This window comes from Anas acuta, chromosome 1, assembly GCF_963932015.1.
Source record: "Anas acuta chromosome 1, bAnaAcu1.1, whole genome shotgun sequence".
NCBI classification, from domain to species: Eukaryota; Metazoa; Chordata; class Aves; order Anseriformes; family Anatidae; genus Anas; species Anas acuta.
The window spans coordinates 138,582,200-138,609,967 of NC_088979.1; the positions used below are offsets into that span (position 1 = coordinate 138,582,200).

Here is a 27,768-nt window from a genome sequence, read left to right on the forward strand (position 1 = left end):
GGCTTTGTGGAGGGGAGTTGAAGGTGGGCTCTGTATCTGGAGCCGACAGCGCGTGCTTCTGACACCCAGGCACATTTGCTGCTCCTAGGAAGCTGTGGTGCAGCAATTAGCTGGCGCAGGCAGCGCTCTTCAGGGGCAGAGGCTCCCCTCCTGTAATACATCCCTTTCTTAATGCGATTTGATGTAGATAGAGTGGGGGCCTATCAGGTGTGAAAAGCCCTGCTGCTCCTGGCTTGGAGTGGCCTCCAGACAGTGATTTGGCGACGTCAATCCAGTCATGCTTGATTTCGGCACTTAACGCGGTAAAGCAGGATCCCTCTACCCCCGATCAACTTCTCAATTAGCGAGCTGCCTCGTGTAACGGCCTTGTTTCACAATCCCTCCGGGCCGCTTCAGGGGTCATTAGGGTGAGAAAACTCCAGCGCCAGCTCTGGCTCCAGCAAGCGCGAGGGGAGCCGAGAGATTTCCTAAATACGTATAACCCTTTCTCAAGTTGTTTGCTTTCATGGGATTGATTCTTGGCACATTAAGGAGCTTAAGGCGTCAGTATCTTCTTTAAACTGCCCACCTTATCGCCTTTACAGCTGACAGTTTTCTGACAGCCAGAGTGTAAGCAGAGATAACTAGTAGGTTAGTACACACATATATATTATATACGAATATTATATATGCTGCTTCGTCTTTTCTGCTACAGAAGGGGACAGGGGGAGCTTTTCGTTTGTAGTCTCCACAGTTTTGGTTAAAGAGCAGCAACTGTAAGCAGTTGTCGTAATTTTCACGGCATGTCTTGAGAGGTACGCGGAGGGTGCCGATACCCTGCTGTAGTCAGTGTACAGGAATAAATAGGCAAATTTATGTCCTAGTCTCCCAAATTTCTCTCCTTTCTTTATTAGGGAGCAAACTATTGTTACATTAAATATTCAAACTACACAAAATCTCAAGGGCTTTCCTTTCCCACAATGTGTTACCAGTATTCATGCATATGAAGAACAGTAACCCATATACAAACGGCACCTTTTTTAATGAGCAATATATGTCAACATGACACCTTCTTATGAAATGCAGCTTTTTAGGTTCTGCCTTTGTGGATGTAATAATTGAGATGTTTCTAATATATGCGGTTACATTACCTGCTCATTGTTTGCGATTTTGTTCATCTCCTAACTTTATACTGTTTATAATGCTTCTAGCATTTGCCTCAATTCGTGCTCAGTTTTATTTAATTAGAAATATAATTTTCTGCTACATTAATTATAAATTTGAGTGAGACATTGGCACAGAATTTCCTCAAGCATTCTTTTTAGAAGAGGAACAAAAATTGTAGGGAGTGGGAAAGAAACTATATTACAAGATGCAGGTATAAAAATATCAATACCTTAAAACCAGAACAATTTAATAAGTGAGAGGAAAAAAAAATGATTGCAATTATTTGATCAGTACATCTTCTTATTTTAGTGCAATATTGACTGAAACGACTGGCTTAATGCCAGAAAAATGTTGTGGAAATTTGTCTCAGGATCTGACATATTTTGAAAGCATACTTCTAGAACCAGCCCTAAATATGCTGGAATCTGAGTTTTGAAAATGGTATTATTTTTAAATAATCTTTTTAATGTTTATATTTTGCTCAAAGTATTTTTTTACCAAAGCTGTAATGTTTTTGCAAGTGTGTTGATGATATATAGATAGCAGCAATGCATATGCATGCAGTATACGATGTGTATAGCGTATGTGCTTCTTCAAAGTACCCTGATGCTTTGATTTGTAACTGTTTAAGGTTTTACTTAAAATTCTGAACACTGCACAGAGCATAGCCATTTCAATGGAATACTTCAAATAGTAAGTCCTAAAGGTGACACAACAAAGGAAATACCTTGGATACTGCAGCTTTTATTTATAAAGGAAATGCTCACATAGTCCAACGATTGGAAACTTTACCTGTTTCCATTTCTATAGGAAGAGCAGTTCTATTAAACCATTGCTTTGTTGCATGAATTTGCAAGCACATCATATGCTTTCTGTGAACAGAATGAACTATTTGCATGTCATCTAATGGATTGACGCACATCCTTTTTTCCTAATTTCTAAGCGTTTTGCTTATTGCAAACAAAAAAAAAAAAAAGAGAGAAAAAAAAAGCTTGCCTCATTCACCATGCAGCACTCATCTTACACTGGTTTTCAGAGTGGACTAATTCCAAATACAGGGGAAGAAATTTTTGTATTGTAGAGTGGGGAAAACACAACCCTTTTCCTTACTCTTCTGTCCTATGGAACAGTTTTGGTATTTTAATTTTACACATACACACATGCACACATGCATATCTAGTTCAGGTCTGCAAGCAGTTTTCCAGAAAGCAGGTGTCTGCTTGTCTAAGTACCATTTTATCTGAATGCCATTCTTGGACAAATGCGTACCTCAGTGAATGGCTTCTACAAATACGTATTTTTCATAGTAGCTATCATTCAGGGCTCTTAAGGGACTTTTGCACACCAAGCTTCCTGTTGTCCTTTTAATGTAAAGTAAAGATGGGAAAATTGAGGTGCAAAGAGGGGATATTTGAGCAAGGCCACTTAGCAGGGTTGTGTAGGGAGCAGGCATGGAGACTTCTTTTCCCTGATCTAAACATTGACTCATATTCCCTACTGACTTTCATCATAAACCTGTTAACGTAAAAAAATGACTGTACTTCAGCATTCCTAATGGCCCCTTTCACAACCACTGGGCACAGCACACCTTGTCAGCTCGACAGAGCCGTCTGGCACTAGGGGCAGGGCTCTGCCCAGGTGCAGGGCTGTAAGTGCTCAGGAAGAATTGCCAGTAAGGGGCTCATGTTGCCAAATTAACATCCACTCTCTGTTACATGGATGTGTTTTTGCAGCTCACACAACAGCTCTAATTCTCTGCCAAAATCTCTAGAGTGATTCCCACGAGCAGTGAGGTTTCTGGGCCGGGGGTCACCACCTCAGAAAAAGCAATTCTTACCACACGCTTTGTGTATTCCTGGATACATATCTCCTAGCCAAACAAGACATGGAAACACGATGAGAATCTTGTGGCTGCACTTCCTACCTAAGCACGTCTTTGCCTACAGCATCATGGCATGAAAGAGCTTGCTAATGATTCTTAAATGTTCATTACTGTAGTTCTTCTCTCAGAATATACTTCTCACCTTGAATGACCCATGTGCTGAATTTTAACTAAGGGAACCCATGACAGTAAGTCTGTCATGATGCTGGCTTTTTTTTTTTCCTCTCCAACTCTTAAAAGCCTTTTATTATAGGACTGCTTAAGGCATTCTTCAATTAGCATGTGCTGTATTGTGGCTGGAACAGCTGTTTACCATTTAATAAAGCATGGCATAATTTATTTTCAGAGTCTAGCAACCGTCTTTGCTATTACACCAGGGGAGAAACACAGTAACTGCATTGTTCACTGCACTGATGAAAGAACTATAGACTTTATTATATGACCTCATAGAACTATTAACTTACCCCCCACTTCTATTTCAATATGTATTTACCTGACAGTCTGTGCATTGATTTCTTACCCAGAGGTTCTACATTCTCAGTCACCTCTGGGGCAAAATGAAAAATGTCTATGTTTTATGTCCCTCACATTAGGCAGCTAATTATATATTTGTCTCTTAATTTCCTTCCCTTCCCCCATCTCCAGGGGCAGACTCCATATGCACCACTTAGACCTTTTCTCCTTAGTCACTGGAGAAATAATGGAGTTGGGAAACGATAGGCAGTTGGCCACTGCTCATCACAGGGGGGCTTTCTGTTCATTCAGTTCCTTTTTTTCCTGGGTCCCGCCATCAGCATTTACTCTAAAGGATGTCTTTTTTTTTCTCTCTCTTTTTTTTTTTTTCTTTCTTTCCTCCTGTTTTCCTGTTTATATCTGTGTATGGGGAAGGAATCTGAAATGCACCTTGGAAGCATCTCTTCAACTCTACTCCCTCCACAGCAATGTTGTGCTATATGCAGCTGTAGGGCAAGTAGAAAACTCCCAACATCCATGTTGTGCTGGTTCCCTCTTAGGAAGGACCTGCACCTTTTAATGCCACCAGTTACATGGCATTACCACTAGGACAGATGGTGGCTGCATGGAGCAGCATCCTTATGGCAGGTGAGCATGGCCCTCCTGTAGGCACCATAGCTGAGGACATCCCTGCTGGTTCCCAACTTCCATCCCATCCATGTCAATCTTGTTATCACTGAACCATCTTTGAGATCATTCCTTTGGGTATGACGAAGGGAGAGTGGGTGGCAAACGGAGCTCAGTGATGCTTTGTCACAGTCAAAAAGTACAGGTACAGCATTGAGCAACATCCGTATCATTCAGTACGTGGCACAAAGCCTCAGACTAGCTTCCAAATCCAGAAACAGTGTAGACACATCTAAATGGCAATGCAAGTGGCTAGTTAGCTGGGACATTAACCTAATTAGTCCTGGTGGAGCGTACAGTTGCAGCACTTTGCCAGCCCTGAATCATGCAACCATACTGTACAAGTTAAAGCTACCCCTAGGCTGGGAGACAGCTTGGGATATTGCATTCTTATTTGACTTGGGGCATTAAATTTGTTTTTAAGTTGCTTGAGTTTGACAATGAAAATATGTCAGCTGAGTATCTGCAAATTTTTAGATTCAGCCTGTGCATGTGGATGGATTTATATGCATGATTTAAATTAAAGTATGTGTAGAAAGATGAAGTTTATATGGTTGCTTTGTAGAAATGGATGTAATATTGATGTTGACTTTACTGGTGGAAGTTTAAGGATGTCACAATGCATGAGTGGTGGTGCAAAGCAGAGCCCTGAGTGCATTGGGAGGTCATTTTTAACTTGAATTTATTTCCACAATATCAGGCATAGATCATTGTGCACTGTGCACAATCATCATTGCTTTTCATCTGAGTCAATGAGAGTGGTTAAAGAAAATTTAAAATGAAACAAAATTGTAACTTGATTAAAAGCAGACTGTAAATTAGACCAGAATACTTCTTAAAATTGCATTTTAGCTTTAAACTGAAAGTTTGATGATCTGGCTGCATGACTGAAGGGACAAGGTAGCAGACTGTGACATAAACGATGTGGCTATATTTGCTCCTAAAATGAACAAGGGCTTTTTAAAGTTCTGTGATTTAGGCTTCAGAGTTAACACTCCATTGACCAAACAACAAAATTTCCACCTCTGAAAGCTTTTTCAAACTATAGATTTAGAAAAGTAGACATCAATTATGTCTGGTCATGCTTCTGATTTTTTGAGCCAAAATTAAGGCTGGTAATACTTACTTGAAATGAAAGCTTAGATTGTTTCACAGAACACAAATAACCTAATTAGAGAAGGATATAGAAGTAAATCTATATTTTGGCTTGAATGTCTGGTTTTGAGGTGTTTGAAAATGGAATTCATCCATGTTAACTTTACATAAAGAATTCTTTCACACAGTCTGCACAGGAAAAAAGGCTTGGTTTCATGAACTTCAACAGGCACAGGACAGAGTTTGGCAAATAGCTTGTTCTACACAGATGGAGGAAACTGGAAGCCTGCACTGAGGGGAATGTCTCAGCTACATTAAATTAAGATCCGCAGTGATAAGGGCAATGCATAAAACTTGTGTGCGAAAAGACAAAAAAGTCTGCCTTAACTATTCGAGTGCATGCAATTATTTTCTTCTACCATAGTTGTATATGGTAGGACAGCATGAGAAACAGCAGCTTCACCTGAGGAAGGTTTGCACCTCCAGTTTTCTTCCTGTGCATCCTGCTGCAGACACACAACTGCTAAGTGTTTAACACAGTCCAGTCAACACCAGGCGGGATTGCCACGTTCTCAGGCTAGCTAAACATGAAAGCAAAAGACATTCAGACATGTGGCATGTCACTGTGCTGCGAGGCTATAGCCATGCCCTACTGTGGCATTTCCATCTGCCTGTGATCCAGCTACCAACCAACATAAATTTTGAGTGGCATTGGCTCTGTGGAGGTACCCCAGCTCACACTCAGCAAAGTGAGCTGCATTTCCAGGTGGCATATGCTGGGGATCCTTACAAATAGATGATGTTATGAGTATCAGCATACTTCCAATATTGAGTTTGTTCTGCAGTGCAGGAGTTAGCTTTGAAAATAAAACAAAGGATACTAAAGTGAAAAATACTCTAGTTTGGCAAAAGTAACTCTCTTCACAGCATTAACAAACAAGGCAAACACTGAATCTGCCTTTGATTTTAGTAGGCATTCAAGCCCACTTCAGTAATTGTGTTTGAATGCCTTCTTTAACATGCTTAAACTAGTTGGGCCGTGTTTGTCTTTTCTTTTTCTTCATATTTTTTGTAGTACACACCATCGGGAACAAGGTTTAGGTTAATTTGGATAGTCGTCTAAATAAAGACCATCTTATCCTGTCTTATCTAACTGCTTCCATGTTGTGACACCTGTGATTTTACATTTTCTGAAATAGTTCAACACCCAGAATGCTGAGCTCTTACGAAAATCTGACTGCTACACCTGCAGCTGGGGAGTGCTGAAAATCTAGCTGAAGTCTTAGTGCTCAGATCTGCTGAGCAGCCTGGCTTGCAACTTCATAGCATTCCCCTCTTTTGACACTCCAGTTTTGTCAAGAGAGGACTTAAAAAGATAGGGACCTTTAGAAGGAGATATAAGCAGTAATAAGGATACACGAGATAACGGAGAACTGTTTCAAAAGTGGCCATTTTCTTCTGCTTTTTTCCTTTCTTTCTGAGGGGTCTCAATTCACTGGCCACTGCTGATTACTAGACCAGAGTTACGTCAAGCAAAGTCACTGGAAGTGTTTTACTGGTTACTTGTGGAGTCAGGAGGTCTGTGAATGGGCAGGTCAAATGGAAAACTGTTCCCTTGTTCCTTCTTCCCTTGTGTGGTTTAACTGAAGTAGACAAAGTGGGGCACTTTCTCCTCTCCCCTTGACTGGAAGCATGTTTTAATTTCAGTGAGCCATTCCAGGGAACTGAGGATGGGTGGGAGTGAAATAAGTTTTTCAGGCATTCATAAAAATGTATGTGGGACAAATTTACCCTCTTACTTTTCTCTACAATTTGACAGGGAGGATCTGCAAAAATATCTTGTGGGAAGTAAGAGAATAAAGACTATTTAAATCCAGTAGTACTCATGTCCCTAAGTCACTTAGAAATGTCTAAAACATCTCCACCTAATAATCTAAATAATAATCAGCATGTAAAAATTACATGTTCTCTAAAATGGTGCTTTTCAGAGTGCTTTGTAATCTAGATCTTTAGATAATTTTCTCTCCCTCTCTCATTAACTTTTAGGTTCTTTTATGTGGTTTTATGCTTCTCCAAATAGAATCTTGTGCTGTCTTAAATATTTGCTGAGGGCCAAATTCTGCCTTTCAGTACATGCAGCTTGAACTGAAATCCTGAGTAATACACATAACTACTAGGACAAAAAAAGCTGATTATCTGTTTCAGTGCATGTCTGATTACATTTAAAACAGTATGTGTATTATTTTGATACCTCCTGGACTTTGAAGAACAGCGGTTTGAAAGTACCATTTCAGTTTTTATAAAAATGGTATATTACAATGTGAAGATTAGGTCTCACCTCCTTGTAACGAATAAATTGAGACCAAAATTAAGTGAGTTGCCAGGGTCACCCAATCAGTTAGTGGCAAAGGCTGGTTTAGAGCTCAGATACTGTATGTATTTGTCCCTAATGAACCTAGTTAACCTGGTAGAGGGAATGACGAGAAAAATAATTTGAAACCAAGTGAAACTATCCATAATTACTGCACCACAGGAGAAATTCCATGTAATGTCTGCTCTGTTGTTCCTGTATCTTTGGATGTTTTTCTCCTACATTTTCCATTTTGCAAACAGATGATTCATACTCCTACTACAAACTGGCTACCCAGATGTCTTATACAAATCGTACAATGTTTTAATATAAAAATAAAGTAGGCAAAAAAGGTGCTGTTGGTAGCAAATCAATGACCCCTAGAGAGGACAATTGTCAAAGAAAACAGCAAAACAAGGAAACCTGTGGAAACAAGAGTAACCAATGACATTAGTTAAATCTCGTGAAAGTTCCATGCAATCTGACAGGCAGTTATGGCCCAAATCAGCTTCATCTAAGTGCATGTGCAGTTCTGCCTAACTGTATGGTTACGCCGTGTGGTATTTCTAAGCCAACAAGAGGAACCAGGGCCCCCCTCCATAGTCGGTGCCTTACCCAAAATCTGTAGAAGTTGATAGAAATTGGTGTCTGTGTGATTAAATTGTTTCCATCTAGAAATCACATGCCTGGTGGGTATAGTGTAGTTTATTCAATGTCTCTGCACTTTCGCATAGCTGTCTGCCTTTTCTTTCCTCTCTTTTTTTCTTCTTTCCTCTCCTTTTTCCTTTTTCTCATCTATCAGTACTTAACCTTCAGGTTTCTATTTAGTAAACCTACCAAAGTAGAATCAATAGCATGGTGCTTAATCACACTTTTGGCTGCTCAAGCTGTCAGGTTTGGGTTTGTTTGTAGAAGGGCTCTTGCATGTCTTTCATTTTTTAGCTCTGTTCAGGATGTTCTGTACCAGTCAAACACATTAAGAATCAATATGTTTGCTGTTGCTGATTGTTCTTATCTCATTGTGGTATATATAGTATAAATATAAAATTTCAGAGGTTGGTTCAGAATATCAAGAGAAAAGACAAATCCTTGTACTTTTATGTTCTTTAGCTCTTTTTGTTGCTACGTGAAATCAGCGAGGATGAGCTTTCTAATCTGCTGAGGTAGCTAGGTCACAGTGTAACTACCTGTAAGTAGATGTGAAAATAGTGAGTTTGAGTGTTCTCTGACCACAGAAAATATGGTAAATAAAGCCCAGAATAATACCAGGCAGCTGTGAGTACTGTGTACTGTGAAATCCTTGACAGTCTTCTGGTAGAACAGACTAAGCAAGAGGCCATAGCTCAGTGCCTCAGCTGCAGCTAAGATGCTGTAAGGAAACTATTTGTTCCTTACAGAAGTAAAATTCATTTTAGAAACTTGCTTGTATAACAGGTTTGAAGAGGGGACGAAAACAAAACCGTGTATGGAGAGTTGAGTGTGTGTATGCTGGTGCAAAAGAGTACATGAAGGTGGCTCCCGACTGATCTCTTGCTCTTTGGACAAAACTGAGGAGAAAGTCTAACAAATGCATCGTTTTGCAGTAAATTAGATCAGATTTCCGCATCTCCGCACTCAGTCTGTGAGCTGACAGTTCAGTAAAATGTTCCCTTGTAAGGTTCACCCTCTTAGGAAAAGGGGCAATAATTCATCATTAGAATTTCAGAGTCCAGGTGTAGATGAAAACTGATGGAGCCTCCAGCGAGGCAGGGAAAGTGCACAGAAGAAGAAAATTTTATCTGAAGCCTAATTCCCTGGTTACAGCAGAGAATAATTAAGATAATATTGCTTCAAGAGTTCTTTAATGATTAAAAATCACATATGCAGAATCCATAAATTGGAGGGCAACAAATTGGAAGGATACAGCGTCAGGGATCTGTTTTGCGTGCGTTGTAGCGGGAAGTACACTGGTGGCACAACAGCAGCCCGGGCAGCCACAGGAGACCAGGCCCATTCCAAGGACTTTGTTTAGATGCAACAAATCATTTGTCTGTTATTAACCCAGAGCTTGTAATTATGCAGATTGCCATAGATTTTCCTGGGCCTGGAAGTGAGATTGAGGGTTGTTCACACTATAGCAGGCAGCTCAGGGCTGGCCATGCATTACTGAACTTGCCACATTTATCATGTTGACTGATGGCAGCAGAAGCAGGTCTCAGGTCCCAGTGGTTAATGTAGTGGGTAATTAACTGTCATTTGCCTAGTAATAGGCTGATGATCAATGGTTTGTGTGGAAACAAATTCTAATCAGGTAGCTGATAAATGCTCAGGGAGCGAGAGCAATTGAAATTGGGGGAAACTATGTCCAGAATTTCAAAATGGCATGGTGGGTTTTTTATTATTATAATTAATGGGAGAAAACTATGTTCTTCATATAAACAGCTTTATCCAAAATTAACAATAGCTAATATAAATCTCACGTGTTTGTTTTGTATGTGGTGGGGAAGAACTAACAGCAAGGAAGGCCTCCTTTCCTTTACATAATTGAAAAATTTTAATATATCTGGTGCTTAGCTGAAGCAGCTTCCGTGGGGTCTCTGGTTTCAGAACTGTGGAAATCTGCACATAGTGGACTCCAGGGTAGTAAATCTTCATCCTTTGCACTGCTGAATGACAATCCCAAATTGTTTCACAGCTCTGCAACATGTAAATTGCAGTTCTGACCATAATGGGTTTCCCCTCTCACACACACAGACACACACCCCATATGCAGGACATGGCTGTAGGAGGCAGTGCAGCCTGCACCCAGTATCCTTTCTGGCAAAGTGCTTGAGCTGTGTCTCAGACATTAGGATGAGACAAACTACCTGACTGCCAAGCTGCTCTCTGAACCTTCTGTCCCGACCCTGAAGTCACTGGGGCCATTCTCTCATCTGTGCTGCTGTTGCAGCCTGATCAGCTTTCCCCGTACAACTAAAGTACTGCCAGCTTCTATACAGACACGAAGGAAGACAGAGCTGGGCCTTGGTCAGTGGGTTTTGTCTTTTCTAGAGCCACCAGCCACAGGTGTGAAGGGCAATGAAGTCCTGTGTCCTTCATCCAGAAGAGGAATGAAAGTCAGAGTGGGCCTTAGATAGCCTTGGCAAAACCCATGCATACTGGAGATAGAACTGGAACTGAATGTTTTACAGAATATTTAAAATCTGTTTAAGTAATCTATAATTTTGTTAATCATGCTTAATGGAAGTAGAAGTTAACTTGACTCAGTCTAATGGGTGATGATGGTGACAGCCTGGTCCCAGGCCTTCTCCCAGTGATCATGGTAACCAGCAGGTCAGGCAGGAGAGAAAGGGTTGCAGCTTTAAAATAGACAGGCACATATTATGCAGAAAGTACATCCTAAGTAGAAGCAGAAGGTGAAAGGATTTGGAATTAAGTAGGCTTGTTGGTAACCCATGAAATTCAGTAAAATGGAGGGATGTGATTAAAAACTGTATTCATTTTTATGTTACCAAACTGAATTTTCTACAGAGCACCTTTGAATTCATTAGTTTAGAACCGCTTTTAATTTGGTGTTTCCCTTGAGAGCCATTATATTTTTCTGCTGTCAGCCTGATGTTGAGGAAAAAAAGAAAACTGGCAGATGTGGCGTTTTCATCTAGTGTGCTTCATAGTTAAAAACAGCATTAACTGCTATGCACAAGCAGAGCATTACTTTTAATAATCCATCACAACTATTAAGTAGCTTAAATAAACTTAGTTTCAAAGATTGCTGCCATGTAGAGCTAACGTATTTTTTCTTGTTCATTATAATCCATCTATGTTACAAAAGGATGCATATGTGTGATTTTTTTTGTAATACACCCACTTGAAAAGTCCTGAAAAATCTTTAACAAAGAGAATTTGAAAAAATTTATATAGATGTCTGGCAAAAACAGCATTTCATATTGTTCTTACAGTATTTTATACTTCTACTCCTGATGTGACTATATATAGTTTACAGCCTCATTTACTTTAATGTGCTACCTGAATAACATAATCATAGCAATAACTATGGTATAGGGTTGTAAGGTGCATGAACCGCTAATGCTTTCTGACGATTTAAATGACTTGTTCATAAAATGTTCTTTTAATAATAGTGGTAAAGCTTTTAGCACTAGATGTCAAAAATGCGAAGAATATTGGCTTTTTCAAGTGTTATTTCTTTTCTAGCTAAAGTGTGTTTTAATAATAAATAGCACCAAAAGCCAAGGTTATGTGACTCTCGTCTGTACGGCACGATCCAAGCAGAAGACTCTTCCCACATATGCAAACAGCTTGACCTCTGTCCGCAGTTATGTAACATCCCTAATGTGTTTACTATTTCTTTGTTTAGTTTAACAAGATGTTCCTTTTATCCAGAAAGGTCAGTATAACCTGCAGAAGAATAACATCACAATAGGTGTGATATTAGTTTGTCACTGCTTCATAACGCTCTCCCTAGCAAAAGGGACTAGTCCTTTCTATTGTAAATTGTGCAGACTTGGACCACCAAACACCAGCCTTTCCAAAGGGAGGTGTGCAGGGAAGTCAGTCAAAAAACTACTGGGGGAATAAAAAAAAAAAGTCTGGATTTCTTTTCGGTTAATCATCTTCAGGAATATTTTTCTTTTTGTATCTTCAGGTTATTTGGTGTTACAGGAAACTGCGCTGCCTGCAGTAAGCTCATACCTGCTTTTGAGATGGTGATGAGAGCTAAGGATAATGTTTATCATCTGGACTGTTTTGCATGTCAACTTTGTAACCAGAGGTAAGAGAATTTCTTGGATCTGTTCCATATGCTAAGCGTTGATTCAGCTCTGGTGTGGACATACTTTCAAGTGAAGATGAAACATCCACCAGTAGTGGAAGCCCAAGATTAAGACATGGATACTTTTCCTGGGACTGATGCAGAACATCTTGTATGACCTTGGCCAGAAAACTTTTTGTGCCTCAAATCCCACACCAATAAACAAGAATAATGTTGCTTCCTCTGCTTTGAAAGGCTGTCTGTCAAGTTTAATTAATTAATATTTATAAAAGACTTCGAGATCCCTTGCTGTAGAATAGAGAGCCTTATTATTTGTCACTTAATTTCATTTGAATTCTTCATTTTTGTCACACATAATTCTTTTAAATTACGTGTTGTTTCTTCCTGTTGCTAGAACTGTAGCCAGTTCAATTTAAAAGACATTGTTCCCACCATTTTCTCTGTAGTGGCACTGGACTTCCTATGCCCTATTTTTATTTCCACCTCCTAACTGTAAATTACAGAAATCTGAGGATCCAAACCTGACACTTTGTTCTGAGGAGTCACACATTTGGTACAGTTGTAGACCAAAGTTCAAAAATGGTAAAATTATAAAAACTAAATTTTTCAGAGGCGTATATAGCCCAACTTTTAGTAACTACATTCAGAGTGATGGCAAAATCCTGTTAGAGATTTCACCAGAAGCTCTGTTTCTGACTCCAATTTACAACACTGTCTTTAGCAGCTTTGCCATTGACTTCTACGAGGTCTAGGAAAAGACAGAACCAATTATGTCCACTCCTTAACGTACCCATTATGTTTTTTCAATTATTACATGAGCCTATTCCTATTTAGAGTTTTATAGCCTTTTTAGCCTTTTTTTTTTTCTTTTTTTTTTTTTCATTTTCAAGTGGGAAGAAAACTGAGATGGGTATTTCTAGAGATGTAACAAAAAATATAGGAAGATAGTAGTCTTAACACGACAAAGTTAGATACAGCTCTAAAATAAGCTTTCCTAATAACTCACCTTGTCCTACAGTGTATTATTTTGTAACACTATAGTCATTTAAAAATCAAACATCCCTAAAGAACCATAAAATGTACAGCTGCTAATAAGTGTAGCACACTACAATTACGCTCTTTAAAAAAAAGCCAAATTGACCTTTTTCATCATGTTACATGGGAAATTAAAATACCAGGCAAGTAATAACCACTGCTTAAACTATATAATAATGCAAAGTAATTATAGGTTCTAATGCTATTTAAAGTCCTATATCAATTTTGTCTTGCCACAGAACTAAAAGGCTGTATTCCAAGTAAAGCAGGCAGAGCCTCCCAGTAGTACCCACTCAAGTAAGACACACACACGCTTAGATTTCGTTTCTTAAACCCTTCACATCCTTGTTTCTGCAAACCACTGTTCTAGTATCATTATTAAAGTGCCTAATATATTTCTGTTGTTCGCTTCATTTATTACATGCCATAATGGGACTGCATATCTTTAGTGTTGGTTATGCACAATTAGCACTTAGTTATTGTCTTGTCACTTCAGCCCATACAAGACAAACTTCTTTAATGTAAGAAGTCAGCTAATCTTCATCAGTCAAGCAAAGCAGACAGTGTTTGGTACCCTGAGTACAAAAGATTTTCATCATAGTTAGTACTCTTGGATCTGAGGAAGTGAACTTTGTTTTTCTTTCCCCAAAAAACAAAGATGTTGTGATTATTTTTAATATTCTTCCTTTACCATAGCAAGTGTGAACTAATGTACAATTTCACTTTGCAGCTAATATGCGTCATACTGTGCCCTAAGGCCACTGACTCCCACTGGGGAAGTGCTGTTAGGTGCTTCTGAAGTGGAGCATGCCAGGGACATTTAATAATTCTTAGCCGTGTCATCCCTGAGCCTTCAATCTAGTCTCTTATTTGATTTTTGTTTTGCATGTAGTTTGGGCAAGTGGTTGCCAAAATAGTCTTATGAGAGCCTTAGGCTTGGATCAAAGGAATTGATTTACCTGAAATACAATCGAGTTCATCTACTCAAAACAGAGAGCAGTTCCAGAAGTTTCAAAGAATTTCAGAAATTCTCAAAAGTGGCCCTAATCCTGATTATATTGCAATAGCTCTCAAGGAGCCTAATAAAACATACTGCCTGTAGGGTACCTTTCTTCCTCACAATTTGAGTCTAGTGGCACACTGAAGAATTAATTTTGTTGTTTTTTATAATAAACTTTATTTCATGGATACCCCAACTTAGCTCTTCTGTGTTTCCTATGGCAAAGCATTCAATTGACTACACTCGTTCATAAACGGCTTTAAATCTTCTGTTTTTCATTACTTGTATAACAACAATAAAAACTACAAATGTTGGACACCTGACCCATTTATACATATATATTTATATATTATTTTATGAAACCTCTTTCTTTTGTTTTAAATTGAATAATTTCAGTCATCATGCCATTAACAACTTCTGTTGCCATTCTCAGCTGCTTTTTTTCTTCCTCTAGTTAAAATAGACCAATGAAAATCAAACAGCAGATTTCAGATGAGGATCAGTTTACAACATAGCAATTTAATGTTATTTCTTAATCCATGCTGCCCCTTGTATGCAAAATAATCTTCTTGAGCTGACTTAGATCTACTCCTCATTTTCACTCCAGCTACTACCCCTAATGTGTTATTTATTGAAGAGGAATATATATATATATATTCAATCACATTAGAAATATCCAGAAATCAGCAACAGAACTAGCAAAGATCACCAACTATTGCCAAATGTACATGTTTATTTTGACCTTATGCCCCACTTTCACATTCTCTTTCCCCATTAAATTTTAAATCCTTTGGGATATTCTTCATGTGGACACAAATATACTATATCTGGAGCACTACTGTAAAGCATATAATACTGTCAGTTGCGTTCTACATTTGAGAGTTTTGACATTTTCACTTCTTGTCTACCATTAAGATTTTTTTTTTCGTAACAATATATGCAATATTCATAAGCAGACTAAATCATTTCTTCAGTTTGCAGTTTACATTCACTTTGTGTTTGCCCATGGTGAATGTCTTCTGTCATGTTGTGCCTGGTTGTTCCTTCTAATGCTCTCTGCCTTCCAAGCTAACTACTAATTATATTAACTTTCATCACGCTGATCCTTGGGGCAGCCAGCTCTTCAGGCTTGCTATCATATGACCCTTATATTCCTGTCCTTCAAACAGTTGATCATGGCCTCGTGAGAGAGGGGCCTGCCTATTATCAGTGCTTTTTGAGGAAGATTTGGTGATTTTTCTGCTTTCGTGCACAGCTTCACTGTTTGCTTTATTATTTTTGAGTGCCCACAACTCACCATCTAGCTCTAGTCTCAGTGTGGATGGTAATCAGAACTCATTGATTTCTGGGGACTCTTGTTTGGGCCATAAACACCCTCTCTGAACTAACTTGTAAGGTGCCTGCCCCATTTTATTGGCCTCCCAAAGCTAGATTTTTCAGAGTGAGAGGAAAACCTCGTTGTCTCACATGATGTACTCTGAGAACGTAGGCTGTAGACAGGACTTCAGACACGGACAGAACTATAAGGGATCTCCTGAGCCACCAAGTCCAGTCCCCTCACATCTAGTAGGCACTATGTCATGTTTTCCCTTTAATGAAGTTATTCAGCTCTAGCATCTAATTGCTCTGTACACCAGTTTTTGACATCTTCACCATTGTTTTTTCTTTCTACCAATGCTTAAAATTGTAGGGATTTTATGACTATCAAGCTTTGCTGCTAGCCTAAACATTTTAGCATCCCTTTATCTTTCATGTCTTTGTCTACCTTTTTCCTAATATAAGTTTTTCCATCTCTTAAATACCTGCAGAGCTTAGTGACCATCATCTTAATGGTGTGGATGCTCCCCTTTCTTTTCTGTGACCACATTAAACTTCTCCTCAGAAGTACTTCTGCTCGCTTTGTCCGTAGCCCACATAGTGGATTTCTGCATAAAATTTAAAGGAAAAAAATATGGGAACCACTGGAAAAATAAACTTGTAAACAGACACTGCCTTTCACACTTTGTCAGGTTGCATGTGTGTGACTAGCAAAATGGAGTGGAAAATCTTGCAAGTGGGCTTAGCTGTGCCTTTGCTTGACACTTCTGACTACAGCGATGATCTCAGCCTGCCTTTGGCTTTCCCACTTTGCAGAGTTTCAGTGTCCTTCCTTTCACTCTTTGCCGGCTGCTTTAGCAGCTTGTTCCATACTGCTGCCATAATTTCTGTCTGCCTTCTGAAGTCAACTTGGGGTATGGTTTAAAACCCCCATCTGCTATCACTGAGGGGCATTTAAATGAAAAGCTCTACCCTTCTATCTGAAACAGCCTTTATTTTAATGGGCACTGTACTGAAAATAGTTACATACTCATTCGAATCACTGTCCTGATGTAGCTGTAGACACTTACCTCTGGTAGAAAATGTAAAATGCCCACACAATGCTGCCTTTGTTCTCTGTCTACGTGGAGGGGGGGAGGGAGCTGTGTAATGCTAGGGCTGTATTTATCTAACCACCAATGTTAGATTTTTGTGTGTGCTCATTTTATAAATTCTAAAAACCTCAATACAGTTTATTTTCATTGACTGCCTCCTCTAAATTTAGGATAAAAATTAATACATTCACCATACTAGCATTTGGAAAAACAATACATGAAAAGCACACCAAGTTTGTCGCTGTAAGTTGAACTATTTGGTTCTATGCATTGTACTATATATCTGGTGTATATACAGTACATCTTACTAGTAAAAATGTACAAATCCAGCCATAGCTTACACTTTTCCAGCCTTTGATAATAAACGGACTTTTTGACAGAACCCTAAAATTAGTAAACCCTAAGTGTGGACTGATGAATGGTGATATACAAGAGTGGTTTGGTGCTCTTGGTTGGTGCATACAGATTAACATTAATTTGAGTTATACTGGAAACAAATTGGCTTTTAAAAAAAACAGGAAAGGAAGAAAAACAGAAGACAAGTTACATCTCCGAGTGCAAAAAGCAGAGTGGAAGGGTGTGGGTGGACTAAGTCTGTGCTTTCTTTATCCTAGAGGAAAACAACTAGATGCTTCCAGATTTTGTTTCCATCTACAATGACAAAGTTGCGATATTACCGGAGGAGGCACTTCACACACAGCCATCTTTGTTCACAGCAATATTTCTCTCACTTTTCTAAGTCTTCAATATCTTGACATGCATCCTGTACATCAGAAAAGATGACAGACAGCAGTGAGATCCCCTTAAATGTCTGTTCTGAACAATGAAGTAGCTATTTCTCAAAATGGAAGTTTTATACTACTTGTGATTAGTCTAGGCACACCTTCCCCTCCAAACAAGGTGATAACAGAGGTCATTTAATAATATAAATGGCCCTCCTTTTGCCATTGTAAAATATGACAGGAGTTGTAGGATGTCGCTTAATTATAATGGTCATTCTACTAATGTCACAGTCATGTCAAAAGTAGTACTATCAATTTATGCTTGTAAGTCCAATCTGGCATGTTAATGCAGTCTATTGTATATTTTCCCCGTTCATCTTGCGCGCCTATTAAATAAATTGGGCGAGGGTTTTAGGGAAGGCTGAAGACTACCATCTGCCTGCTAGAAGAGTAATAGTCTTGCCTCATTATATACTCCTGACCCAGTTGCATCTCAATATGCTCCTTGACTCCATTTGATATATGTGCCCAAATTGTGCCCTGATTTACATCCTATGTCAATTCCATGACAAAAAAAGCTTGCTGGAGGTGGAAGGCTAGGCTTGAATTTACCCTTCCATTTTAAACCTGACCAAGGTTTAAATCCTGGTGTGTGCAAAACCAATCTGAAGTAGTTGTAAGATTTAGCTCTTTGACTTCAGAAGAGGCTAAATCTGTTCTTCAGAGTCAGGTAAGGTTGAAAGTGTGGAACAGGATGGACAGAATTTGTCACATTTCATTCATCGCCTTGCCTTGTCTTATTGTACTCAGGAGCATAGATGTTTTTCACCTGGTGCTTACCTCTTTGTCACCTAGCGAATGCATAATTCACACATTTAAAACCCAGGGGCATATGCAAGCCTCAGCGCTGGTCTTTGCCAAAGGGTTTTGGGCACTGAGCTTGCACAGTGTGAAAGCGGGTGCAGAATTTGGACCATAAGTATGGCAAGTAACAGGCTGCCCCCAAGGGCACAGAGGATCACCCACAGCATGCAGACCCAGCCCGAGATGAACCCAGAGAGTGTCCTACCATGCAAACAGATCCCCTCCCCACAGGTTATCACACAGCCAAACCTGTTTAGACAGGCCACAGGCAGCCTCTCTGCAAGACAGCTGCACACTTGGAAGGTAAATGATTTGTGGAACTGTGTGTGTTTAAAGCCACTCATGCATATAGCTGTCAAATGCCATGTAGACATAGGTAGAGCATTTCTGGCTCGACATATTAACATAGCAAAAGCAAAATACATTGACACTTTTTATTGGGAAAGGCGTCCTGACTCCCTCATGTAGCTGCTGTAGTTTAATTCAAACTGTGGCACTTCTCTGAGGGCTGAAAAACAAAATGCTTCAGCCAGGATTTTGATTCAAGCAGTATCATAAGAAGCTGTACATGAAAGTACTGCCATGCAAGTGAATTGCACTTCAGCAATGTATTTTTCCATTGGATAAATATTTTAAACCAATTATTCTGATTATGTTGGATCACAAAGGAATATGTAGCTGAATAACATTCCCAGGTCATTCAGTCAGTGGGTTTTGCAGAGCAGGCAGAGGTGGTTGTCTCCCCAGCTGACAGTTGGATGGAAGTCTCAGGTGCAAACCTCATCAGTAATTGTTGGGATCACTGTGACGGAGTCACTGATTTGCCCCAATATCTCATTCCCTCTGCTTCAGTCCATATTAACCAGTACATTCATTTAAAAGAAATTAAGAAAGATTTATTATTATTATTATTATTATTATTATTATTATTATTATTATTATTATTATTATTATTATTATTATTATTATTATTATTATTATTATTATTATTATTATTATTATTATTATTATTATTATTTTAAGGTGATTTTCCTTGAGAAAAAAACTCTTTTAGTTATTAGCACTAGGTTAAGACTCCTTTACCTAATCTAACAAAATGCACAAAAGAATTCCTGTCCAGAGTGCTGTTGATGGACAACAACGCATAAGGTGGAAACTAGAGAAACCCCCAAAGAACTTCTTTGCTTTAAGAATTCTTCATTTCAACACATCTACTCAAAACACTTTTCTGTTGTTGGCAGCCTAATATACCAGGATTGGGGTGGGAAGGGCAGAAGGAACCTGTAAATTCTATAAAACTGTCTTGACCATAAATAACTTAAAGATTTCGGGATCATTCCATAATCTCTATTTTCAATCATCATCAGCAGCAGGCAGTAATCCTACAGAAAAAAAGTCCACAAATAAACAAACCAATTTTCCTTTAAGAGCAGAGCTAATTCTTTTCAATCCACTTTTTTATTACACTATTTTCCCTCTATCTATTTAGCTAGCATAAGGATAAATTTCCAAAGCTACCCAGTTGGAAAATAAATGGGTTCACTGTTTGTCTAGCATTCCAATCTTCACAAATGTAAATCAGTCCAACTGCTACTCATTTAAACCTCCAACTTCACAAAACATTAAAGGACTGCTTTCAATACACAATTTAATCTGTGACAATTCACCAAGATTTCTGCTTGAACATCATTAGGAATTGACTATCTGATAAAGAGAGACCACTATCTGAGGTCACACAGGTCAACTTGTGTAATTTACGTAGTTTTACTGGGTCAACTACAGCAGACACCACTATTTGAAGGTTAAATTGTTACAATTAAATACATATACAGCTATTCCCATAGCTACTCTGTTGTTAAATCTACCGTAAACAACACAAGCATTTATATCTGACCCTAATTGTGTCCAAGATGTCACCATTTGAAAATTATACAAAAAAGGACATTATAATCTGTTACACATTAAACAATACTTTATGTAGTGAGATCTGTAATTAGCTGGTAGAAACTGGTTTCATTTATTCACATCGGTGTTAAGGGGTTCATTTAGGTTACTTTCTTTCATTTTAATTGGAATAATGTGAGCAGTGCCTCCCAATATATTTTATAGCTGGAGAGTTCACTATAAACAAAGGAATGTAACCCTGCCAAGGCAGTCACTAGGGAAACTGTTTTTCTATACATTGGCCCTATTCACTTGTTCCTTAAGCATCCTCAAGAACACCGGCTTTGCTGGGGGGAAGGGTTGAGGGGGTGTCTGTGAAGAGCCTCCTTACACTCAAGCATACTGCTTAGCTAGGAAATACTACTTTGCTCGAAGTTTGAAGCCAGACAGCCAGGAGAGCTAGTGTTACGTGATTTTCCTACCCATCAGAGAAAATCAAATGAAATAATTCATAGCATTTTGTAGCGATTGGATCATTTTGATGCACATAATAGTATAAAACTATGTATACTGATACCACAAGAGAGAAAGTAGTTAGCTGAGTGACTAAATTTATAATCAATTCCTACAGGGAAAAAAGAAAAAAAAAAAAAAAAAAGGAAAAAAAGGTCTCTCTGCATACCTGTGTGTCTCTAGTTTGCATTACAATATATATAAAGCTGTGTTTATACCAGAAAGGATTCTCATAAACACTCGTTTAAATCAATTCTAGTAAAATATTCAACTGAAATATAACAAGAAATTCCTATTGCTATGTCTGTACAATATAAATATAATGCACGTCAGATGGGCATTCTACTGTCTATGATCACTTTGTTTTCCTTCTGATTTGTGTGAAAGCAGTACATTTACTTTTCAATCAACTCAGTAGCCTTGGCTATTTATTCTGTTTTATCTGTGTGCTGGTGACCTGATCCAGGACTCCCACATTCTTCAGTGGGCTTTGAATGAAGCCTTTGGCTGAGAAAGCAAAAGCACTTGCATGCACCACGTTTCTTGAAAGCCCAGAATTGATTCTGCTACCAGAGTGATGTCTCTGCTGGGCTTTCACATACATGTCTATGTCTGTGTGTCTGTCTGTGCTGCAACAGACAGCAGAAGTGTGAGCCCTGTGGTGGGTACAACAAAACCGTGAACACTTGTTGTACATTCCTTACATGTAAGATCACATCGTATCATTCATTTTGAAACTACCTTCTTTTTTTTTTTTTCTACTTTTGTTGTAATTTCAGATTTTGCGTTGGAGACAAATTTTTCCTGAAGAACAACATGATTCTGTGCCAGACAGACTATGAGGAGGGTTTAATGAAAGAAGGTTATGCACCCCAGGTTCGCTGATCTGATGCCACATCATTAAGAATACAAAGCACTAAGTTCTTTTATCTTTTTTGCTCAACATGTATATAAGAAATGACACAGGAACCTACTGAATAGCGTAGATATAGGGAGACAGAATGGTTGCGTGAAATAAAAGGCGGACTGCATCTGTATGTAGTGAAAATTGCTCCAGTTCAGAGTTGAATGTTAATTAAAAAGGTACTGTACATACAGCTGGATTCTTTTTGCTTGCTATTGGGATTTTTGTTTTTTTTTTTTTGTTGTTGTTTGTTTGTTTCTTTTTGTGTCATTTGGCATGAGATGTTTATTTTGGACTATTGTATATAATGTATTGTAATATTTGAAGCACAAATGTAATACAGTTTTATTGTGTTACCATTTGTGTTCCTGTTTGCTTCTTTGTATTGTTGCATTTAGTACAATCAGTGTCTAAACTTACTGTATATTTATGCTTTCTGTATCTACCAGCTATTTTAAATGAGCTGTATCTTTCTAGTAAAAAGAATTAAAGAGCAAATCCCAACCCTTATGCTACACTTAGAGCTTAAGAATAATGTTTACATTAAAACTATTTAGAAAACTAATAACTCTAGCAGCACCTGCTGCTAATGATGCTATGGTTAAGGGTCTATCAGCACTTCTGTTATAAGCCTCTATTTTTCAGGGGTTAAGCATCTGCTGTTTAATTGCATAGATTTTCCTCAAAGAGCACTTTTATTTTACTACAAAAGTTTCAAAAACAAATCTGACTGGTTTGGGATATATTATAAAAAGTGCAAAAGTTAATGATTTGGGGTACTGCTTTTGTTCTTCTCAGGCATTCAGAATGCCTGGATTTGATTTTTAATTTAGCTGGAAATTATGTCCTAATGCAAACCAGTGCCTCTGGGTACCTTATTTTATATATATATATATAAATATATATATGTTATTTTTCTGAATGCCTTTAATTTGAGGGTGGGGAAGAAAGAGAGAGTACTTCTGTTTATGTACATTACAAAAATTTCTTAAAATTTGATGGGATTCTGCTTTTTTCTTCTCTCTCTCTCTCTCTCTTTTTTTTTTTTTTTTTCTTTAAAGTCAGGTTTTAACCCTGAAGTTTTCTGAGTTTGTGTCCTCAGAAAACCCTGGAAAAGTGTTCAACTAAAAGGCACTGTAAACAGCCCCCTCCAAGGGTCTATTTACACTAAGGAAAGGACCCTGTGCTGACACTAGGAGAGTGGCTGGTCACTAGGTACCCACCTCAGTGAATGCTGAAAGTAATTTAAATGCTGGCGTAGATGGGACAAAACTTTGAAGTACCAGTGCAGAAAGCGAGAGCTACCACACTCAACTACACAGGTACTTTGCTGTCTACACCAACTTGCTACAGGTTTGTCCCATCGATACTGGCAATTAAAATCCTTTTGACAGAGGGGGAGTCACTCCTGACAGCTACTGTTGCCAGTCTGCCCATTTTCTAGGAGAGTCGGACCTGTGTTTTTAAAGCCATGAAGCTATTGCATCAGCAGGATGTCCTTAAGTGCTCATACCCCTGACAGAGCTTACAGGTGTTTGGCAAAGGAAAGCAAGATGAATGTTTAAAAAGTTGTTAAATGCATATTTAATTCTTTTCTCTTTGCCACTGTAATCTATCTCACCAGGAAAACAGCCTGCATTTGAAAAACATTAAAAACAAAAAAAAAAAAACAACACACTACATCCTACTTTGCTATGAAGCTGAGCTCTTGCTTTTATTTAGCCTAAGAACCCTCATCTCTGCTGAAGTTCAGTGCTGTCTTTCCTGGCTCTTCCTGTCCCATTGTGCAGTTTCAACGTGTTTTTCCTGGGATAGGGAAAGAAATTTGTAATGCAGTGGGGTAATTCCTCTAGCGTATGGTTTTAAGTACGATGCTCAGTGGATTGATTTAGAAATGGATATTTAGTTCTAATGACTATTGTTACAGTGTGGTTTTGTTTCTGGCTGTGAACCTTTAAAAATAAGCATGGCTCACAACACTTGGCTTTACTCATGCAGGACCAGCAAGACGTGAATAGACTCGTCCAGGTTGCTAATTAGAAGAAATAGTTCCACATAGCTTTTCAAATTAGATTTAGCCCTGTTTTGAGAGCTACCTTCCTTTCTAACCATGAGTACAAGCCTCTCTTCCACTTCCTTCCACAGCCACTTTATGTCTGAGACACTGAAGTAGCAGAGGTACTACTAGGCTCTTCCAGATTCTCTTCAAGTGCAATAAACTTTTTGTCCTCTCTGTGAAGGTGAGGATGGCTGGAAGGGGAAAAATACTATCGTATTTTGATTCTGATTTTCTCCTACAGCCAGTGTTGTTTCTTCCAGATAGAAACCAGAAAGAGCTCTTTTCAGCTTCCCACTAGCAGACTACAGAGTAGACAGAAATCCCTAGTCTGGAAATAGGGCTGGGGAACAGGAAATACAGGACCTTAGTTCTGTCTTTGACTTGCTGTAAGCGTGTGCAAGTCACTCAACTTCTCTGTGCCTCAATTGTCCCCATCTGCCAAATGGGGCTAATACATACGCTGCTTTTGTAAAGCATTTCAGCTCTTTAGAAAATCAAGAGCTATGCATGCAAATGTTACTAGGACATTCTGGGAAATGCAGAGCATTCATACATGCAGTAAGCAACCATAGATCTGAGCTGGGAGAGCACCAAAACCAACTAATCCTGCAAAAGGTTTGTTGGGGATGAAGGCAACTACATACTAGTAGACCTATACATGCTCTAGCACTCTACCACAAAGTGCCATTGCTCGGCTCTGTGCAGGGTAAGTGAAGAGAGTGGAATGGAAAAACAGCAGCTCATTGTTACATGCAGTGTTACATGTACTCTTACGTGCATTTGTGCGTTTTGTGATGTATGCTCAAAATGGGAAAGAGAAGGGTGATCCTGCTGTGAAGGAAAAAATACGTCTCACTGTTCTATCAGTCAATTGATGTAAAGATAAAAAAGTGTTGATATATACATTTGAAGTGCTGCAATGTGATGGTTTGGCATTGCTTTGAGCACTTTGAGTTTATGTATCTTAATCACATTGGTATCTAAAATTAGTATGCAGAGGATACAAATTAAATGTAAATGTAAGGTAGGTCAAAGATTGATTACACATTTCCTGATATTTCAATCTTCCATGTTGCCTGGCTTTTAATAACTGGGGGTTAATTATTTAATGGAAACATTTACAACACCACTGCAATATAATATCATAAGAAAATATTAAAAGACAGATTATCTGCCAGGCCACCTTATTGATCTTTTTGACTAAAGCCTAGACCATTCCTTTGGGTTCCTTTTATTTTTATTTACCTTAGGTTTCCTTCTCCATCACTGTGTGTCAACATGCTCTATCTGTATACAGCAAAATGTTCTGCTAGTGACCATTGTTCAGTGTATGCTTATTTGCCAGACAAGATTGTTTCCACTTGTATCTACTATCTTTAAAGTATTTTATCTCTGTCTTTACAGATCTCTTAAGTTTAGCCAGTGACCAAAAAAATCACAAAAAAAAAAAAACAACCACCACAACCACAACTCACTATTATTCTTGAGCTGCTGTTTTTTCAGCCATGTGGAGAAGTACATATTATCAGACCTTGATTTTCCATTGTAGAAAGCTCTGCCAACCACAGCCTGCTGTGTCTGTTATGTGCCACAATTGATGAAGAATCAAGACAGCCTGGATTCTGCAGGAGCGATGACCAGGGCTAAGAGTTGATCTGTTCCATAATTGTACTTTTTATCTTGCTTACTTTGTTTTCTTTTATAAGCACATCATCTTACCTCGTCCTACGACCCTCCCAAAATGCTCAAATTTATGCTCATGTAATGTAAATAAAATTCATCCTCCACCCCCTCAAGATGTTCTTAATTGCCTACATATAAACCGACTTGAGAAAAATAGATTGAGAAGTGGTCAATGAAAAGGGAGAATGTGGGGGAAAGAAACAAACAGGGACTCTGGTAGGTTTTAGCCTGTACAGACAAAGTACTTTAAAGGCTTTTTTCAACATAATATACAGCAGCTTCTTATAATTTTCTCAGCAGTAGGTAGTTTACAGTCATCTGTACCTAGAACAAATCTTGTCAAAAATGAAGGTCTGTAGTGATTGCTGGGTATAATTTTATACATTTAGCTGATTCTTCTGAAAGCTTCCACTGTGCTGCTGTTGTCAGACTAAATTATCAATTTAGCCATTTGTTGTTTAATGAATAAAAAACTCCTATGGCATTGGAGATGTTGTGGTTTCAATAAAGCAAAAGCTTTAACAACTCAAACTACAGAAAGCAAAGTGTGTACTGTATATAAGAACAGTGTTTTTATTCTTTTAAATACCACTTTAGATAAAAAAGCCAATTACATATTCACTTAATACATTTCTCCTACTTCAGTCCAATGATGCAGACCAAACCTGTTTACTGTTCACTTCAGTACCTTGCAAAAGGAAACCAAAATACAATATGTGCAAGGTAATAGGCCATTAGCACAAACATGCTCCCAGTAAAAATCTTTTGTGTAGGCACCCTTTCTAGAAGCTGCCAATTGTGGGTGATAGAAGTATTATAAAGAAAGTGATTTTAATACTATTTAAGGCATTAAAAGCTGAAGAGTATCTGTTTAAAGCCTTAAAGTAAGGGTTGCATGTATCTAATACCTTTTAAAATGCCCTTCTGCTGATTTATATTCATCCTGAATCTGCTAATAATGAGTATACATAAGCAAATACCATCTTCCACCTATTCAGCATGTCATCGGTATGAAAGCCCCAGAAAATATCTCACGTAATCAGTGTGTTCAGAGAGTTATCTAGCACAAATTACTCATTAACTCAATAGCACATAATAAAAAAGAACATCAATTAATTAATGAGTCACCCTCAGATCACTTTGATTACAACACAGCTCTGTTGAAACAGCAGTTATAAATGGAGCTGCCTCTCTTTATTCATTGTTTGCAATTGGCCCATTATTTTGCAGAGACCAGTGTCATATTTAACACATGCCTGCAGGTAATTGTGTGATTAGTTTCATAAATGAAGATGCAGAGGGAGAACACTGAGAGTCTTGCTTTGCAGTCGAGTTGGAAGATGCAGGAATCCAGAGTGCTTCCCATGAGCTGCCGCCCCAGCAGACCTCCACGGCACAGAGGAAGCCAGCTTCCGAGCTGCAAGTTCCCAGTCACAGGTCAACACTTAGAGCTATTATTACCAACCTTTAATGTAAAGATCTCAAAGCCCTGTGCCAATCTCTCTGACTTGAGCCTCCGACACATCATGAGGCAAGTACCACATTATTTCACAGACAAGAGCACAGAGACACAGAGGTTAAGTGGGCTGCCCAAGATCACACAGCAAGCCTGTGTTCCTCAAACCCCACCATTAGCAGGATTTGTAAAGTCTTTCTGTAAAGCCTTTCTAGGCAGTGCTACACTGAGGCAGTGCTACACTTGGACGCAAACTCCTCCTTGATGCTTAGTGATGGACCAAGGAGAAGAGAAAGGACAGACTGAATCTCCAAAGCTTGAGTCTGGTTACCTGTGCTTGATGAACACAGGTTGGGGAGGAGAGTCAGGAAGGTTGACTTCTTTTCTCCTTTAATTAATTTAAAAAAAAATAAAAGCTCATCACTTAAAGGATTTTTTTTTTTTTTTTAATGAGGAAAGATTAATAAAAGAACACAAAGTCACCATCTAAAGTTCCTAAACTATCTTGGTTAAATGCCATTCCAATAAGCTTATAGTGTAATTATAACAGTTCCCTTAGGTAAGTAAGAAACATCTGTTAGTAACACATAGCAGGTGTTAGCAATTACACATACTGATTTTTTTTTAAAGTGTTTTTAATTAAAAAGAATTCTGTTTTCTGAAAAGGAAAGCACGGTAAGTCCAAACAAGCTTTTGTTTGTGTGGCTCTAGATTATGTAATATGCAAAACGATAAAGGTAAAATCAACTTAAATTAGCAAGGGTTTGCACATTTGACTCCAGATTATTGCAATCAAAACCAAATTGGGATTCACTGCATTATTGTAAAGAACGTAATGTTAGCATTCTACGCCAAG

The 27,768-nt window shown here is 38.5% G+C and overlaps 1 protein-coding gene across 5 annotated transcripts in view; it reads left to right on the plus strand.

Moving 5' to 3' along the window:
• LMO3 (LIM domain only 3) overlaps positions 1-25,228 on the plus strand; it is a 65,610-nt gene extending 40,382 nt beyond the window's left edge. For all 5 annotated transcript variants that reach the window (XM_068659723.1, XM_068659715.1, XM_068659700.1 and 2 more), the window contains 2 exons: positions 12,256-12,381; positions 21,590-25,228. In XM_068659723.1, the coding sequence (XP_068515824.1) occupies positions 12,256-12,381; positions 21,590-21,695 (232 nt within the window). In that variant the 3' untranslated portion in view covers positions 21,696-25,228. The remainder of the gene's footprint in view (positions 1-12,255; positions 12,382-21,589) is intronic.
• Positions 25,229-27,768: the final 2,540 nt, after the last annotated feature.